At 47.7% G+C, this 18,110-nt stretch overlaps 1 protein-coding gene across 1 annotated transcript in view; it reads left to right on the top strand.

Moving 5' to 3' along the window:
* Window positions 1-18,110, top strand: part of Cnga3 (cyclic nucleotide gated channel subunit alpha 3) — a 44,008-nt gene that overhangs the window by 12,389 nt on the left and 13,509 nt on the right. Inside the window, exons 2-3 of the mRNA XM_085836520.1 lie at window positions 1,836-1,972; window positions 14,852-15,031. Of these exons, the coding sequence (XP_085692646.1) occupies window positions 1,872-1,972; window positions 14,852-15,031 (281 nt within the window). The 5' untranslated portion in view covers window positions 1,836-1,871. The remainder of the gene's footprint in view (window positions 1-1,835; window positions 1,973-14,851; window positions 15,032-18,110) is intronic.

Consider the following 18,110-nt stretch of genomic DNA (forward strand, 5'->3'; position numbering starts at 1 on the left):
GGTTGAAACTATCAAACATCAGAGGTGAATCAAGGCCCAGCGGAGCCAGGTCAGCCCTAGGTAGCCCGGTGCTCTGAGCTTGGTTGCAGGGCCACTGGCTCCTTCCCACGGTGTCCTGGGCAATTTGAATTGACCTTCCTTTGGAAATAGAATTCATTTAGTCCCATGAGTCATTGGACTATTTCTAGAAATTATCATCTCTCCCTGAAGTGACCTCTACTGACATTTGAAACACTTGGGCTCTGGGGCTCCTTCCAGAGAGCCTGTGCTGGCCTGTTTGGGTGACCCCAACCTCAGAGGATTATCTTAAGGCTGGAAGACCTCTCCAGGAGGAATAAACACTCTCAGCATCTGTGCTTCTGCATTTGCTTCCTCTTCTCCTCAGCCACAGGGACGCCTTCCCCTGTCAGCTGCAGGACAGCCTTGTGTCAATTGCGGCATAGGCCTCAGTGGAGGTTTGATCTTATTTTGGCTAGACATGCTATGCTACTTCACATCTCTGAGTTTGGTATGGCCATCTATTGGAAGGGATAACGGCTACAAAAAGCTCATTGTAATCATTGAATGAGGTGAGTGTGTCTTACATTTGACATCACCTGTTTTTAAATAGGACCTCACTAAGCAGCATTGGCTGGCCTGCAGATTACCATATAAGCCAGGCGGGCCTTGAACTCCCTGCAGCCCCCTGCCTCTGTCTCCTGAGTGTTGAGATGACATCACACCTGGCCGGGGTTCTCAACTTTAAGGGTTTTATGAATACCGAACATTGTTACTTTCTTTCACATGCTGAGTCTGGGATCAGAACTTGTTCAGTTGTTATTGATGCTTGTTTGTTTTCAGTGCTAGTATTAAACTCAGAACCCCACATATGTTAAGTGTCAGAAATGTGGACCCTGACTTCATAATAAGAGCACTGGAGGTGCAGAGTAGCAGTGACAGCAGTTTGTTTTGCAACTTCGCAAACTCAGGTGTCACCGAGACACAGATTTAGCACAGAGAACCGTTTTTTTCCAAATCTGACTCAGGCCACGCCCTCCCTCTCCTCATTGGCTGAGCACTCTTGAACACCATCTGGAATTTTTCTTTCCCTCTGCTGATTACATTCCTCTTCCCCCCCCCCCCTCAACAGAAACCATATGTGATTTCATCGCTGTTTTCTATCCCATTTCCTTTAGAGTTTACGGAGTACATGATTGCTATGTCTGCAGGTTGTCAACAAAGCTTGCCTCTTGGTAATTTTCTACTCTCGGCTTCTAACGGAGTCAGAGCAGGCTACATTGGCAAGCTCCCAGTCTCCTGCGCTCTGCTGTAATTGGACCTGTGCTTCTACAGTGACTCAGAAACTTTCATTTTGAAAATAAACCCTCCTATTTTGTAACTTACACTGGGCAAGTCCAATCTACCAATTTTTAAAATGATTATTTATCTTATTTATTATTACACTAAGCAAGTGCAATCTACTGATACTACTATTACTTACTACGTACAGTAAGCAAATGCAATGGGCCACTAAGCTGAACAAGGTATATTGAGGATGGAGAGATGGCTCAATGGTTAACAAGAGCACTTGCTACTCTTACAAGAGAACCATGTTTGGTTCACAGTATTCATAGGGTGGCTAAAAACTGTCTATAACTCCAGCTCCTGAGAATCCGACTCATTCTTCTGGCATCCATAGACAGTGGGCATTCACACGAGGCACATGCAGACAAAAGGTCCGTATTTAAAAATAAATCCTTTAAAAAAGGAAAACCAGCGCTTTGAGAACCTTTGTTTACAGTAAGTTGGCTTTGCAGGAGCCCTGATGCTATACCTACTCTGTGTTCATGTTACAGCAGGCCACCCTGGGGCTGAATGTGACCTGTGCAGAGATGGCTAAGGTGAATACCCAGTGCTCACAGCCCTCCCCGACCCAACTTTCAATAAAGGACGCAGACAGAGATCTCGACCACGTAGAGAACGGCCTGGGCAGGTAAGATGGGCTTGTTTCAAGCATGGTGCCCACGTCCTAGATCATGGCAAAGAGTGTCTTAGTGTTGGCCAGCCCTGAGATGGCACCCAGGTGATTCGCAGTTCACTGTACTGCCTTAGTTTCTTCCCCTGTCCCGTGGAACAAATACCCTGACCAAAGCATCTTAAGGGGGAAAGGGTTGCCGTGGCTCACAGTTCAGGGCACAGACATTATGGTGGGGAAGTCAGGGCAGCAGGAACCTGAAACAGCTAGTAATGGTAGTCACATCCACAGTCACACCCACGTCACATCCACAGTCACAGTCACACCCACGTCACATCCACAGTTACATCCACAGTCACAGTCAGATCCACAGTCAGATCTACAGTCACAGTCAGATCCACAGTCAGATCTACAGTCACAGTCAGATCCACAGTCACAGTCAGATCCCCAGTCACATCCACATCGACATCCACAGTCAGAAGGTAGAGTCATAAAAGATGCTGCTCAGCTTGCCTTCTCGCATACCCTCCATCCCACATCCCAGCCAGGGAATGGTTGCCACCCTCAGTGGACATGTCTTCTCTTCAGCTAACTCTAACTATCCTCTTCTGTGTGGTCAGACGGAGGCCCATTTCCCAGAGGATTCTAGATCCTGTCAGGTTGTATCATCACACTAGTCCTCACAGTACCAATCTATTCTTATTTAATAATAGTTCCTTATTTAAATACTTGATTTCCAAGTTTACAATTAAATGGGAAATGTGGGGATCACAAGACAGAGGGGATCGTTCAGTCTGGTAAAGCACTTGCCTTACAAGCATGAAGATCCGAATCTGAACCTGGCATGTACTTGTAGCCCCAGCTCTGTGGAGGACAGAGCTGTTTCTGGGTTAACTGGCTCAATCTAGCCAGTGAGAGACATGGTCTCAAAGGAAGTACATGTTGTTCCTAAGAATGATACCCTAGGCTGTCTTCTGCCTCTGCACATGTGAGAATCCTTGTACATACACATGCATGAGAGCATACACATATACACATACATGCACACACAGACACAGGCATGTGCATGCACACATGCATACACATTTACATGTAAACACATGCATGCTTGAGCACACACACACACTTGCACACACAAGTATGCACTGCACAGTCGCATCCATAGACACAGGCATGAATAACATACCCATGCACATGCACATATACACATACAAACATATATACACACATGACATGCATTCATGTGTACCCCACACACACTCATTTGCACACACATATTAAATACAGTTATGTTACTTTAAGAAGGTCAGCAAATGAAGACTCAAATGGCAGCAAGTATAATTCTACCACACACACACACACAAAATGTATCCAGGCTACCACAGGACCCCAGGGATACACAGAAATTATACTGGGTTGTCCTACACCAGCCCCTGTTCTGAGCACAGGGAGACCCCATAAGTTAGATGCCCCCCTGCCCTTCATTTCTAAGGCATGGCCAGGAGGCAGAAAGTGACCTGAGCCTTTGTGGGGAATGAGTTTCCCCTCCCCAGCCAAGCTGTCAGGTACATCAGTGACACCCAGACACAGGTGGCCATATGAAAACTGAGGACTGACTAGCAATTCTGGTCTAGCAGGTCTAGAGACCTTCGTGCCTCGACACTTTCGTTTGTGAAATGGGACAGCATTTCCCCTCAGGTCCTGGTCCAAGTTAAACACAGGAGGAAACCTATTCAGTGACTAGTACATTTATTAATTTCTTATTTTATTAAGGGTGCAGAGGTGTTACAGTGTGCATGCGGAGGTCAGGAGAGTTGGCGCTCTCCTTCTACACTGGGAGTTCTAAGAATCAAACTCAGTTTTTCAGACTTGCATGACCAAGCCTTCCTTCCCTGCTGAGCCATCTCAGGAGTCTGTGGGTCTTAAGTTCTTGCTGTGGAGTTCATGTTGAGCCACGAGAAACTTGCTCATGCTCGCCATTTTGTCCGACTGCTATAGAAGTGTCCATATAAGGCTAGAAATGTCTCCCTCTTATCGAACATAAATGCATGGTAACTCGAGGCTCTAAGCAGCCATGACAGCCCTTTACTCCCCATCCATCATCCACCATTTCTTCTCACTCGGTTGCAAGCCTCCCTTCCTCTCCCAGAAGCCTTTGCGCTTTCGTTTGTCTGGATTCGTACCGGGCAAGTCCACAGCAAACTCGTAGCGCAACCAATGTGGTGGCTGATATTGGTACTTGGCTTAACGGGCTCTAGACTGCCCCAGGAGTCACAGTTCTGAGCATGCCCGTGAGAGAGCTTCCGGTTTGGGTTGTCTGGGGTACAGAAGAGCTCCACCCTCACTGTGAATACCTTGGCAAGGGCTGGCCCCCAGCCTGAATCATAGGGGAACGCTAGCAGGAGCACCAGTAGTCGCCTCTCTTTGCTTTCTGGCTGTGTGATCAACTGCCTTGTGACGGGCGGTGCCTTCCAACTGAGATCTCAAATTAAACACTTCTTCCTTAAGCTGCTTGTCTTGGGCACACAGCGGCGAAGCAACTAACACAAGAAGCGACGTCGGTTCAGCAGTTTCCAAACACTAGTCCCTATAACTGCAAACCTACCTCACCTCCCTTCCAAATGCTGAGAGGGAAGGAACACCTGAAACCCCAGGAATCTGATGTTACTGCTCGGCCCTGTGCTTTGGCTCTATTATGCCCAAACCTGACGTGGAAGCTCCTTCAAGGACATGTGTTAGCAGATGTTGGGGTCCCACCCCTGGGAACTGATTCCTATTGCCCGAGTCGTTGGTCCTTATTTCAAACAAAGATGTTGATCCAAAGAAAAGTCTAGGACACCATAGAGAACATGAGACAGAGACTGCTCCTTGAGGCTACAAGACTTATTTAATGCCATAGACAGACAGACAGATAGACAGACAGACAGAGAGATTGAAGCACAGCAGGTGAGAGGAGACAGGAACCCACACAGAGGAAGAATAAGTCTCTTATACTGGGAATGGGGGTGGCTTCACAGTTCAAGCTTGTGGCCAGGCTCTCGGATCCCCAAGCAGGAGACAGAGAAAGGGGTAAGCAGGATGTGTGTCCACTAATACCAGTCTGAATGACAGGTAAGATGCTGGCACAGAGACACCTGTTATCTGGAGACTCACGGTGTCTTTATCAGCACCTGTCAGAGAGGAAGGGAACTGCTGCAAGATGCTGTGGCCTGAGCAGCCATTGGAGTCTAACATTTCATGTAAATAACAAGTTCCAGAATGTTCCTTGGGATGAGCAAGGAGAGCCCAGCATGTGATCAGGATAAAAGTAAAGCTGCCTTGGGGACTGAGGCAGAGTCGGGGTCCCTCCGGGGCTCCCCAACACTATCTAGCACTTATTCTGCACATAAGACTGAGCAAATGGAGCTGGGGAGGGGGCTCAGGAGTAAGAGCCCTGGATGTTCTTGCAGAGGCTAGGGGTTCAAGTCCCAACACCCACATGGTGGCTCACAACAATCTGACACTTCAGTCCCAAATAACCTGTTGCCCTCTTCCGGCTGCTCAGGCATCAGGTACACATGTGGTGCACAGATGTACATGCAGGCAAAAACATGTATATATAAAAAAAATTTAAAAAGATATTGAAAAATTTCTCTGCCATATACACAAAATGTTTTAAGTTTTTTTGTTTTGTTTTTGTTGTTGTTTTGTTTTTTAAATCACTATTTTAGAGGGAGAAATGGTGTTTAGACAAACACACCATTGCCTTCAAATTCTAGTCCTTTGGGGAACCTTTTGGAAGAAATAATTGAGAGTTGGTGTACTGACATAGAACACAGTGCTCCCTCCCAATCATAGAATGGGCCTTTTAGCATCAGGATGCCACTAGCCCCTCCCTAAGTGCCACAGCAAGAAAGAACTACCAATGCTTTGTTCCCTGAGACAGCCTTGCCAGCAGATCTCTCGGCACTTCAGAAGCCCCGTTTTCCTCTCTCTTTATTAAGTTAGCGGAATGAATTTCCTAAGGGAACGTCAGAAGGAAGGATGAAAATGCTCCCTTTGAATGAAAATAAAATACACTTTGAAAATACCAAAAATGAAAATGTCTCAACCTGGGCGTGGTGGCACAAACCTATAACCTTGATATCTGGAAGCCTGAGGAAGTACAATCATAAGTTCAAGGCCAGCCTCAGTAACATAAGACTGTCTCACAAAAGTCTTGGATCTTTCTTTCCTACTTAGTTGTTTGACCCAATCACCTGGGAGCCATCCAGCATATTTTTAAGGCACTGCAGTAGTGAGACTTCAGGATGTGCTACAGAGAATTATAATGAGGTCTGAGGGCACCCCAAATCCCTACTCATTTCCTGGTGTGGCTATTTTGAGCAAGCTTTGAGGCACAGGGGTCTGTGTCTTACAGAGAAGAGGTTTTATTCTTGCTGCTGACTGGGTAGAGCCCAAAACAATTATCACCAAAGGGAACCATCCGCACCTTGCTTCTTAAGGACCAAAAGACTTAAAAATGCACTGACTTCCGTTCCCTGGTCACACGTGCCCAAGGGCACTGGATTCTCACTATTCAGAGTCCTCCGGGCTTGCGAAGAAGAAAGAAATAGTATCATGTTCTCTAGACAGATGCAGGCAGGCCATGTGTGTTTGCGCTCCTGACCCCATGTCACCTGAGTAACGTTATGTTACTCAGACTGCAAAGTCACCTGTTCTGTTGTTTATAACACCTCTGCCCTAACACCTCTGCCCTCGCTCAGCGATAGGGGGCACTGGAAACCTTCCTAATCTCACTGCCCTCTACAAACAGACTTAGAGATCAGATGCCACAATCTGAACCTTCTCTTAAAAGTCATTTCAGTGTATCGTTCGGGTTGGTGTTGGCAACATTGTAGCCATTGACTTCAGAGAGCCAAGAGTCTGAAACCTGACACCAACCAGAGGAGAACTGATTTCCAGAGGACAAATTTCACATATAATTGACTATTTGTCAGACCACTGGAGATCCTAGAGCCCAGACAAAGATGGGCTAACGACCAGCAGGGCCATACTTTAACTAGAGTGACTTAGCTTTGTATACTTGTGGTCTTATCTCATGCCAGGACTCTAAAGATAGACTCGGGGAATGATTGGACCTCTTGGTCCTTCTTCCCAATGTGGCCACATGAAATAAATCTTTTTCTGCTTTCGCTATTAATTTGTCTCTTGGATTGGCTTATTTAGGGCGTCTGGCTGTGGCTGGCTTGTCAGGGATGCCAGGGTCCTGTCTGACCCTGTTAAAGTTTGTTTTTGGAAGGCAGCATTGCACCTGAAGTTGTCACCAGCATTGGGATCAGATCCTAGCAGCCCTCTCTGTCTTCTGCCTCTCAGTTTCCTTGGAAGGTTCTAGACCACATTGACTACCTAGCTTCTCCATTTTGGTACCCATGTCTTTCGTACTGGGCTCAAATGTCACCTCAGATACTCCATTCTTCTCTGCTCTGTCTATCTCTCTTCCATGTGCTTGCTAAGATGAGTGTCTCTGAGAAGCAATGACAGCCATGTAGTTGACAGTGGGGATTCCTTCCCAGAAGTCTTGTCAGGGAATGACACAGTGGTACGACATAGAGTGTGTGTTACTAGCTGGTGGGAGTTCTTCAATCCATGGCAATCTGATAGGATTCCTGTGGTATCTATGTTCCCTTGTTGAGCTGATCATCTTTGGAGGGCACAGGCTATAATAAGGTTTGCTATGTAAATGCCCACCAGACATACATAATCAACAGCAGAATTCCAGGCATCATGAAGCAAGTGAGGAGCTGCATCAAGAAATGGCCTCCCTGGGTGGCCTGAATTCACATCATAGAAGAGTCTTCTCATTCTCGGGGTGTAAGTGTGCCTTTCAGGGCCGGAGCATTAGAGCAATGATTAAACCACCACAGGATAGCACAATTTAAAAAAAAAATTCTTTCTGGCTTGAGAGCAGGTATGAGGTAGTCTGTGTGCAGTGTCTCACAGCTCTGCCTTGCCCACCTCACACGTCATGAGTTCTATTCCTTTGTCCCCATGCCAGTAGGTTCGGTACTGTGCAGGGATCAGACAGAAGACTAAGTGGAAGTGCTGGGTGGGCTACATGAAGCCAGAGCCTCCCCTGAGAGCTTCGAGTAGAGAGAGAACACCTCCATCCTCAGAACTGCCTCTGCATCTTCCAGACACACACGTGCTCTGAGTGCTCTGACAGAGCTCTGGCCATCAGCTGCTACCCACCTCCCAGGCCAGGCCAGCTTCTCAGATTCAAGGACTCAAGAGAGATGCCCTTTTCCCTGTTATGACCTCCTAAAACAGACCGAGGCATTATGGGATGCACCTCCCACTCTTGTTGTCTACAGAATGTCAGGAGGGCAACCATAGCATCTGCTGTACAGCAAGCAGGACCTCTGGCAGTGTCTTTTCTGTGCGTAGTGGTAAGATGTGAATCATCTCTAAAGGGTGCAGTGGGAGATTTGCATCCAGCAGCTTAAAACTAGAGTCCTACTCATGTAATACAGCCGAGTAAGCCAGAGCCACACCTTTGATAGCTTGTCGTGGGACCAGTCCCCAGTCGTGGAGATGGTCCCCAGCTACCCATTCAACTTTGTTTTCATTTACACTATCTGTTAAAACACAAAGGTTGACTCCACGGAGCAGATTCGGGCAGCTTTGTAAGTGGGGTGAAATCATATCAGAATTGTCCCTTTGCTGTCTGTCCGTGTGACCTCAGGGAAGTTACTTAAGCCCTCTGGACTTCTGTTTGGTCTCTTCCAGAGGTATTGCATGGGCACAATGCAAAATGGTTGCAGTTGATGATACACAATAATACGTCAGTCAATGTGATCACGTTGGGAGATGACACACACAAAAAAAATATGATTCCTCCGTACACCAAAGAACCCAAAACATCATGTGACTCAGATAAATGGGGAGGCCTGATATTCAACTGTAAAATTTTAAAAATCAGTCACACTTGTGCAAGATAGGGACATCGGGGTCATCAGCAACCTGTGTCCCAAGGCTTTGGGGTTTGTCTGAGAGTCACCAGAACCACACAAACCAAAACAGACCTCCTAGCTTGGCCCCAATAATCATAGAGTGGTCTCAGTCTCCCTGCATGGCCAAACTAGATGTCAGAATGTTGTCACGGTGAGATGACTATGCTTAGGGGAGACTCGAACCTGAGGAATAATGAGTGAGATCTGTGCCCTGAAGAGCCAGACAGTGTACAGGTCTCTATCACTGAAGCCGGCCCCACAGTCGATGGAGCTGTCCAAGTCCATGTGCTCCCAGCAGAAAAGTGACCTTGCTGGGAGGAGGGGGTGCTTGCTGGCAAGCATGGCTATTCAAAGACATCCTGGACAAGCTGTTCAAGGAAATGAGTCCCCATCCCACCCCATCCCCTGTGGGACACACGATGCTGGAAGGGACTCAACACCTGGGACCCAAGGACTCTGACTTAATCACACATCACAGGGAGTGGAGCTTTCCCCTGAAGCTAACGTTTGCCTCCCGCTTCAACCATCTCGCTAAGAAAGCCGATTAGTGTGGAGCAGGCCGTGTGATAGAATTAATTTGCCTTGCTGGGTTTCCTCTAGAGTCACGGAAGTGAAGCGCAGATCCTTAGGGGACATTGCCTGGCTGGCTTTTAATCAGACTGGCCAAATTTAGCTTTAGGGTGGGTTTAAAAGGAGGGAGGGAGAGAGGGAGAGAGAATATAAATCAATGAATCCCCTGTCTTATTTTAGGCAGTTTGTCAGACACCAGCACAGCTCTCTCTGTACCAAGGTGTGATAAGTTATTTCTCTGCTGATGATGAAATGAGCCAATTCAAGACAGATATGTGTGTGTATACTTATATACATATTTATACATATATACACACACATACATGTACACACACATACACACACATATACACACACACATATATATGTATATATATGTTTATTGGGAAGCTGCTTTTGGGCAGGCAAGTTCACTGCCCCCAAGAAAAGAAGCCAGGGAAGTTACCATGGGAAGAAAGAAAGAGGAGATGGGGAAGAGAGAGAAAGAGAGCATGCACAGAGAGAGAGGAGAGAGTTGGGAGACCAAAATGTCTGGATTACATAGTAAAGAGCCTCTGGGAACTGGAACGTTCAGGGTTGGGAGTAGTGTGGGGAATTGCAGGCTGGTCTCCAGTCGAGCTGAGGTCTGAACCCCGATGGTCATAATTCACCTACATTACGGGGGTGGGACACAGTAGGAGTTCCCTCATGTTCCTGGAACTCCGGCCTCTGCCTAAGGTACCACCTCCCACAGCCCCCACAAGAGAAGCATGGTCAGTAGTCACATAAGCAATGGCCCAAGCTTCTGACCTTCAGGCTAAACTCCTCCCCAGTCACCTAGCAACAGTGAGAGCCATAAAAAGGGGTGTTCAGTCCCCACCTCTCTCTCTTACTTCCCACTCTCTTGTCTCTCTTCTTACCCCTCACTCTCTCCCCATCACTCCTCTCTGTCTTCTCTCCTCTCTCACTCTCTTTCTCTCTCTCTCTCTCTTTCTCTCTCCTTTTCTACCTTCTCTCTATCTCCCTGCATTTCTATAATAAAGCTCTTAAATCATAGAGAGTCTCTGCTCCATCTAGATCCGCTGCGCCACTCTCACAAGTGTTGGGAACCTCTTTCCTTATCCCTCTCTCCTATAACCCTGGGGCATGTCGCCCTGGGGTCCCCGGTCGGGGGCTGCCCCTTCTCCACCCCCACCCTCCCCTCTGCGTGGGTCAGAGGCTTAGATGCCCACCCGGGGCCATGTGGAAAGCAACTGGCAGTCTCCCCATGTCTGCCTGCCCAGAGTACAGGAACTCTGGCTGGACGTGGCATATTCTCCCCCTCCTTCTTCCCCAGCCCCCCCCCCCCCTTTTCCCAACAGAGTAGGGTATGCCTGATAGAGACTGAAGGATGCTGGGAGAACCTGGAGGCCGGGTCTGCTTTGGTATGTAAAATATGCGCCTCAGTCCCTTGTCCCCAGGTCCAAAAGCAAGCAGTAAGGTCATAGCACCCTCAGCACATGCTGTTCACCCTGAATGCACAGAGTGGCTCCGAGTACTGCTCTGTTGCTGGGGACAGAGGCAGGGCTGGGTAAAGGGTGAATGAATTTGTCTTGGAAACACTGTTCAAATTATTTTAACTGTTGCTTGGAGAGATAGGCCAAATCCGTGGCATGATCCAGAATGGTAGGAAGCCTGCCAGGCAAGTGCATAACTGCCCAGAAAGTGCCCCCACCATGCACAGGGCAGGAAAGGCTTCCAGGACATAGACTTGCTACAGAAGTAAGCAATACATTGGCGTGAAGAGATCTTTGTTTGGGAAACATTGCATGGGAACATGGACTATGGTCCAAGACAGTGGGTACTGGGACCTCCCCTGGCCCCACCTCCAGTGGAGAGCATGCTAACGCTTTCTGCTGGCTCTACTGCCTTCACCTTCCTCATGTACAGTAACTGATCAAAAGCTGCTCTCCCTGGTCAGAGTCACTTAGGGTCAACAATATGGCTCAGCAGGTAAAGGAGATTGCTGCTAAGCCTGAGAATCTGAGTTCAATCCCTGGGACACACCTGTAGAAGGGCAGAACCAACTCCCACACGTTGTCTGTCCCCTGAAGTGTCTGTCCACACTTGCACGGTATGTACATGCACATGTGTATACCTATATACCATATATTCCACAATAAATTAATATAAAAGAAAGGGTCATTGTATCTCTGGAGTAAGATTTGCAGCAGACCCTGGTTTGAGAACCTGCAATGGTGTCTGCCCCCTGCTGCCCGTCTCACTTCTGACTGCCCGAAAGGTGGATGAGCTTGAAATCAATTAGCATGCTGCATATTTGATTTCCCAGGTCTCACTCACCATGTGAGGAGACATCTTCCACACTGCAGCAAGGGATCGCCATGGAGACCCGAGGACTGGCTGGATCCGCACGGAGCGTAGTCACAAGCCAGGGACCAGCCAGGTAACTGACTTCGCACAGTCTTCATTGAGACTAGAGAGACTGAGGCAGAAAGAATGTGGAGGTACCTCAGACTGCATGCCAGATAGGGTTGAAGGTTTGAAGAATGGGGGGGGGGGGCAAGGAACAGAATCCCCTAAAATCTAACAGTGACTAGTTCTGTTCTTTTTAGCCTGATGGTCTGAGCTCAGAAAAGTTGAAGATGAACAGCTATGGCTTGAAAATACTTTAACAAAAAAAAAGTAACGTTGTTTCCCAGCACTGGAGAAATGCAGCGCAAAGGCAGCAGAGACCACTTAAGACAGGGTAGCCTGTGCTACAACCCTGGATGGACACAGTGATACACAGTGACACACAGTGATACAGTGAGGATGATATAGCTATGGAGGGTTCCTCAGTGTGTCTAGGATCTGTAACACGCATCTTCATATCTTCGCATCTTCGCAAAAGCACCCAGCAGGTTAGCAAGTGTCCGAGCTTCCCTCTGAGGGGACCTGTGCCTGGCTTTAACATGAAGAAAGTCATTTCCCTTTTCTGAGCCTTATCTGAAACTGCTTCTAGCAATACTGGTGTGTGGGCGTCTCGGCAGGTGCTCACGGACGCCACGATCATTACTTTCCAGTAATTTTCTTAAACCAATCCAACAGTTTTACAGTCATGCCATCTGTACTGCTGGTAAGCTGACCGTCAAATAAACGATAAATTCATAAACGGGCCATGAATAGATAGATAATTTATTCATTATATTTTTAATTGTAGAGAATGTTTCTTCTGGGAGGTGTGGGGGGGTATGTGAGTATGTGTTTGTATGTGTGGGTCTGTATGTGTGTGTAGTATGTCTGTGTGATGTGTGTATTGTCTCTGTGTGTGTGATGTGGATGTGTGTGTTGTCTCTGTGTATATGTGATGTGTGTATGTGGTGTCTGTGTGTAGTATGTCTGTGTGTGTGATATGTATGTGTGGTGCCTGTGTGTGTATGTGTGTGCATATGGTATCTGTGTGTGATCTGTTTGTGTGGTACTACACAGACACACATACTCACATTCCACACACCATACACATGTGCACACACACACATCACACACAGACACCACCCACACAGATTATACTCAGACACTACCCACATAGATCATATACAGACACCACATACACAGATCACACATAGACATCTGTTTATGATCTGTGTGGATGGTATCTGTGTGTGATGTGTGTGTATATATGTATAGTCTGTGGTATATGAGTGTGTGTATGTGTGTCTGTGTGTGTGATGTGTGTGTATATGATGTTTCTGTGTATGTAGTATGTCTGTGAATGATGTGTGTGTGGTGTCTCTCTGTGTGTGGTGTGTGTATTTGTGTGTGTGTGTGTGTATGTGTGTATGTGTGTGATGTCTGTATGTAATCTGTGCATGTGATGTCTGTGTGTGATCTGTGTGTGTGGTGTCTATGTGTGATTTTATGTGTATGTATGTATGGTATGTGGTATGTGTGTATATATGTGTATGTCTGTGTGTAATGTGTGTATGTGTGATGTGTGTGTGTGTGTATGTGTGTGGTTGACATTAGGTGTCTCTGCTGCTGTTCATCTTACATCTCTCACTGAGGTCATGGCCAGCCACTAGTCTCCAGAGGTCCTCCTGTCTGTCCCTCGGGGCTATGATAAATGACACATACACTCCCTGCTGGCTTTTTCATGGGTGTTGGGAGCTGAAATCAGGGTCTTCATGCTTGCATAAGAGTTTCATTTACTGATCCATCTCCCTAAGCCCTATGCCTTAGTTTTTAAGGAACTTCTTGTATCTGGCTGTTTCCGGTGTTTTATATTAATAAGACTTGCTCTCTCAAGACTCTGGTTGCAAGGAAGAGAACATCTTTAAGTCAGTGCAGATGAAAAGGCCTTGGGCAGGCTGTGCAGAGCACTGTCAGGATAGCCATGTAGTCTGCTGTAGAGATTGAGCCATGGGGGCAGAGGAGAGGCTGGAGAGGCAGCTGCTATAGATCCTCATGGCCTTTGTGAGGCTGCATGCCTCCCCCATTTCTGGCTACATCACATCACAGACACAGGGCTGGAAATACCCTTGAGTGGAATACCCAACTCCAGCATAGTGGGGCTGTCAGTTGTTCAGAGTCAGGAGTGGTGCATTGTGGGTCAGTTGTCTGGAGCTGGGGGTGGGAAGGGGTGGGGATGACATTTTTCTATTCCCTTAGCAGAGCAGCGGAGGGGACACTGGGTAGAGCTGAGAACAATTTTCCCAAAAAGTGCCGCTAACTGGAGACCAAGTATTCAAACATAGGAACCTATGGGGGACATTTATATTTAATCCACAAGGGTTGTATACTTTTACTGCTCCTATGCTAAGCAATACTTTTTTAAAGGTTTTATTCTTTAATTCTGTGCCTGATGTTTTGCCTGGCAGGTAGATATTGCAGCATGTGTGAGTGTCTCCTGCCCATCGGGTTCCAAGGAGGGCGTCTGATCCCCTAGAACAGGACTTAGAAACGGTTCTAAACTGCAGGGAGCCAAACTCAGGTCCTCTTTGAGAGCAGCAAGTGCTCTTCGGTGCTGCGCTCTCCGGTTCTCACTTAGCGATCCTAACAAACAAGAGATCTGCCTGGGCCAAAGGATTAATGAGTAGAAATGCTCGCTGATGCCCCATGAGAAGAAGCACGTCCACGGGAAAGTAGGAAGGACAAAGCCATAATAAAGACACGGTGAGACTGGTCAGTGAGGCTCTGCCCCAGCCTGGAGGGCAAAGGAAGAAGGGGGAGAAGGGGACTCAGGAGAAATGGAGGCCTGAGCCTCAGGTCTCAGACTCACTCTGGCGATCACTTCTGCTTCTTCTGGCTCCTCGAGGCCAGATCAGGCAGGGTCTTTTCTTGTCTGTCATTCTCTCTCATCTCTCCCATCCTCTTCCAGGGTGTCACGCCTCATCATCTCGATTCGCGCGTGGGCCTCCAGGCACTTACACGATGAAGACCAGACACCTGACTCCTTTTTGGATCGATTTCATGGATCTGAGCTTAAGGAAGTCTCCACCCGGGAAAGCAATGCCCAGCCCAACCCAGGAGAACAGAAGCCACCAGACGGAGGGGAAGGGTAAGGTCTCCTGCGCCGCACCAGCTGAAATAGCTGAGAAGCACAGGGACCCAGCTTAGATGCCCCAAGGAGACCCAGAGCGACGCTGTTGTGTGACATCCCTGAAAGGAAGCACATGCCCTTTGGGGATTACTGAATGCTCTATCTAACATTGCTGCATGCGCTAACATTCTCCATCCTGAGTCCAGAGAGCCCTTGAGCCAGTTTCCAGCTTCATTTAAACCTGACCCATCCTGCACAAAGCTTCCCAGATCAGGAGTTTCTGACCTCAGCTGTCTCTCTCTACGAGAACCCTCATCCCAGATTATATTATGAGCCATCTTGCTCAAATGCAGGGCCTGTTTTGCACAAGGAGAGTTGAGGAGACACACAAGTGGAACATTATAGAGGTGCAAGCATTTCCTAGTGAGAAGAGCCACAGGTTAGAATGATCAACCTGCAGAATCAGTCACATCAGAGCAGGAAGCACTGGGTGGGGAGAGGGGTGTGAGGGAGGTAAGCATGGAGGAGGGGGAGGATGGAGAGATGGCTTGCTTCTGGTAGGAGCGTCTGTAGAGCCAAGACTCCTGTGTACCTTCTTGCATCACCCAACCCTCCTCCCCCAAGCAACTGCAGCTGTGCCCTTTGGTGGTGCGCTTCTCTCTGCCCCCACCAACACCTGGGAATCTCTGCCTCTCTTATTTGTGAGAAGTACCTGTGACCACGGGGCTATGTCTTTTACAGCCCACCACAGCTCACTAATCACTGGGCATCCAAAGGTCTTCTTAGGATGCTCATGTCAGCCCAGAAGAGAAGCAAGATTGGACCTGGAGAGAAAGCTGACCTCCCAAGGTTCACCAGCAGGTGGATTTTTGCCCAGAACCTGCTTTCTGGGAAGCATTTAAGGATTTAAGTATTTTCCTTTGTCAGACTCCTCTGAGGTATACCAAGATTAGTAAGATGTGAGCGTGGGAGGAGAATGGACGGTCCCTGTATGGCTGGGACACTACCACTTGGTTTTGTGCTGATAAAAAGAAAGGCTCAAGTCTGGGGTTTCTAAGTGAACATACAAGGTCCCTGGAGAGAGACAGCAGTGAAACTTCAGGAGAAACCTCATGGATCTTTCTGGAACCTCCACTGTACTTCCATGTATGTATATGAGGGAGACATTTTTGTACTGTAGGGCATGTAGTAGATTGTGGAATACAGAGCCACTCTTAGAATGAGAGAGAGTTCAGAGGGTGGGGGAGAAAGTGAGGTGCCTGCTTTGCAAACATGAAAACCTGAGTTCAATCCTAAGAGCACATGTTTAAAGACAAGCGAATCCTTGGAGCTTGCTGGATGACCATCTTGACCTATTTAGTGAGTTCCAGGTTGGTGAGAGACCCCGTCTCACAAAGTGTTGGGATAGACGGTTCAGTGGTAAAGAACACTGGCTGCTGTTTCACAGGACTCAGGCTCAATTACCAGCACCCAAAAAAGGTTTCTAGCTGTGGTGGTTTGAATATGCTTGGCCCATGGGAAAGTGACACTATTAAGAAGTGAGGCCTTGTTGGAGTAGGCATGGCCTTGTTGAAGAAGGTGTGGCCTTGTTGGAGTGGGTGTGTCCTTGTTGGAGTGGGTGTGGCCTTGTTGGAGGAAGTGAATCACTGTGGGGTTGGGCTTTGAGGTCATATGCTCAAGCACCACCCAGTGACGAGAAGACTCTCCCTCCTCCTGGCTACCCGGGAAGGACAGTCTGCTCCTGGTTGCCTAAGGATCAAGATGTAGAGCTCTCAGCTCCTTCTTCAGGACCATGTCAGCCTGCATGCTGCCATGCTTCCTGCCATGATGATAATGAACTGAACCTCTTAAAACTGTAAGCCAGCCCCAATGAATTGTTGGCCTTTATAAGTTACTGTGGTCCTGTTGTCCTTTCACAACAATGAAACCCTAACTAAGACACTAGCCTTCTACTCACCTCTCAGCAGGGTGATAGGTTTAAAAGGACCCAGTGGGACCTTTGCCCCCGGCAGTTCCTTACTTTTCAGGGAAAGGGAGCCTTAAATTTTCTGTAGCTTGCTGGGTTGTCTCTATGTCTTTTGGAAAAACAAAGACCTCCTTAGCCAATTAAATCAATCTTCCTATAACCTTAGACTAACGGAGACGGTTGCTGCATTCAGTATTTTTCCTAGTGTGATCAAATAATTGGAGGGTTAGGTGTTCTAGAACTACATAGAGCAAAGTCTGACTAAACCAGAGATGCCTGGCCATGCCCGAGCTGGCTGAGGGCGGCTGATGGATGTGGTGATGCAGGGTGGGAGGAGCCATGGAGAAGGGGAGTTTCTAATTAGAGGCCAAGTCCCCAACTGCAAAGCCAAATAGCTGTTCATGTGGGCCTCACCTTGTGGAATCAGGGCCCCGGGACCCCGGGAGCAGCATGTGTTCTCTACTGTTTCCCAGCAATTTCTCGTCATTGGGGGATTTTCACATAAGTAGAACAATCCAGAAACAAGCAGCTGAGGCCTCATCTTAAATGGGGAGAGGAAGTCTCAGGGAAAGATAATCAAAATAGCAGAAACAGGGCTGGAGAGATGACTTGGTGGTTAAGAGCACTGACTGCTCTTCTAGAGGTCCTGAGTTCAATTCCCAGCAACTACATGGTGGCTCACAACCATCTGTATTAGGATCCGATGTCCTCTTCTGGTGTGTCTGAAGACAGCCACAGTGTACTCAAATACATAAAATAAATAAATCTTTAAAAAAACAAAACAAAAACAAAAAACCTAGCACTAAGTCAGGCTGAGGCACCACCAGCCACTGACTCCCACAGTGATCTCCTATGAGCTATCAACAGTGACCCTGCAAGGTACAGTTTAGCTCTGTGAGGCCGCCTGGCTTTCTTACCTCCATGTCACAAACTTGTCCTGGAAGCAATCACTGGAGGACAACACTCGTGGGTTGCTACGACAGATAGTATGTAATTTGTATGAAGCTGACTGGTACCCTCTATCACATCCTTGGGTGGATCACAGATGGGGGCCATAGACCTGAAGCAGAGATTCCTAAAGGGGTTGGGAGAGAGGAGACATGAGACCAAATGTGGAGATGCGTTTACCAT

The sequence above is a fragment of the Mus caroli genome, unplaced genomic scaffold (assembly GCF_978045245.1).
Source record: "Mus caroli unplaced genomic scaffold, Mus_caroli_1 scaffold_1, whole genome shotgun sequence".
In the NCBI taxonomy this organism is placed as follows: Eukaryota; Metazoa; Chordata; class Mammalia; order Rodentia; family Muridae; genus Mus; species Mus caroli.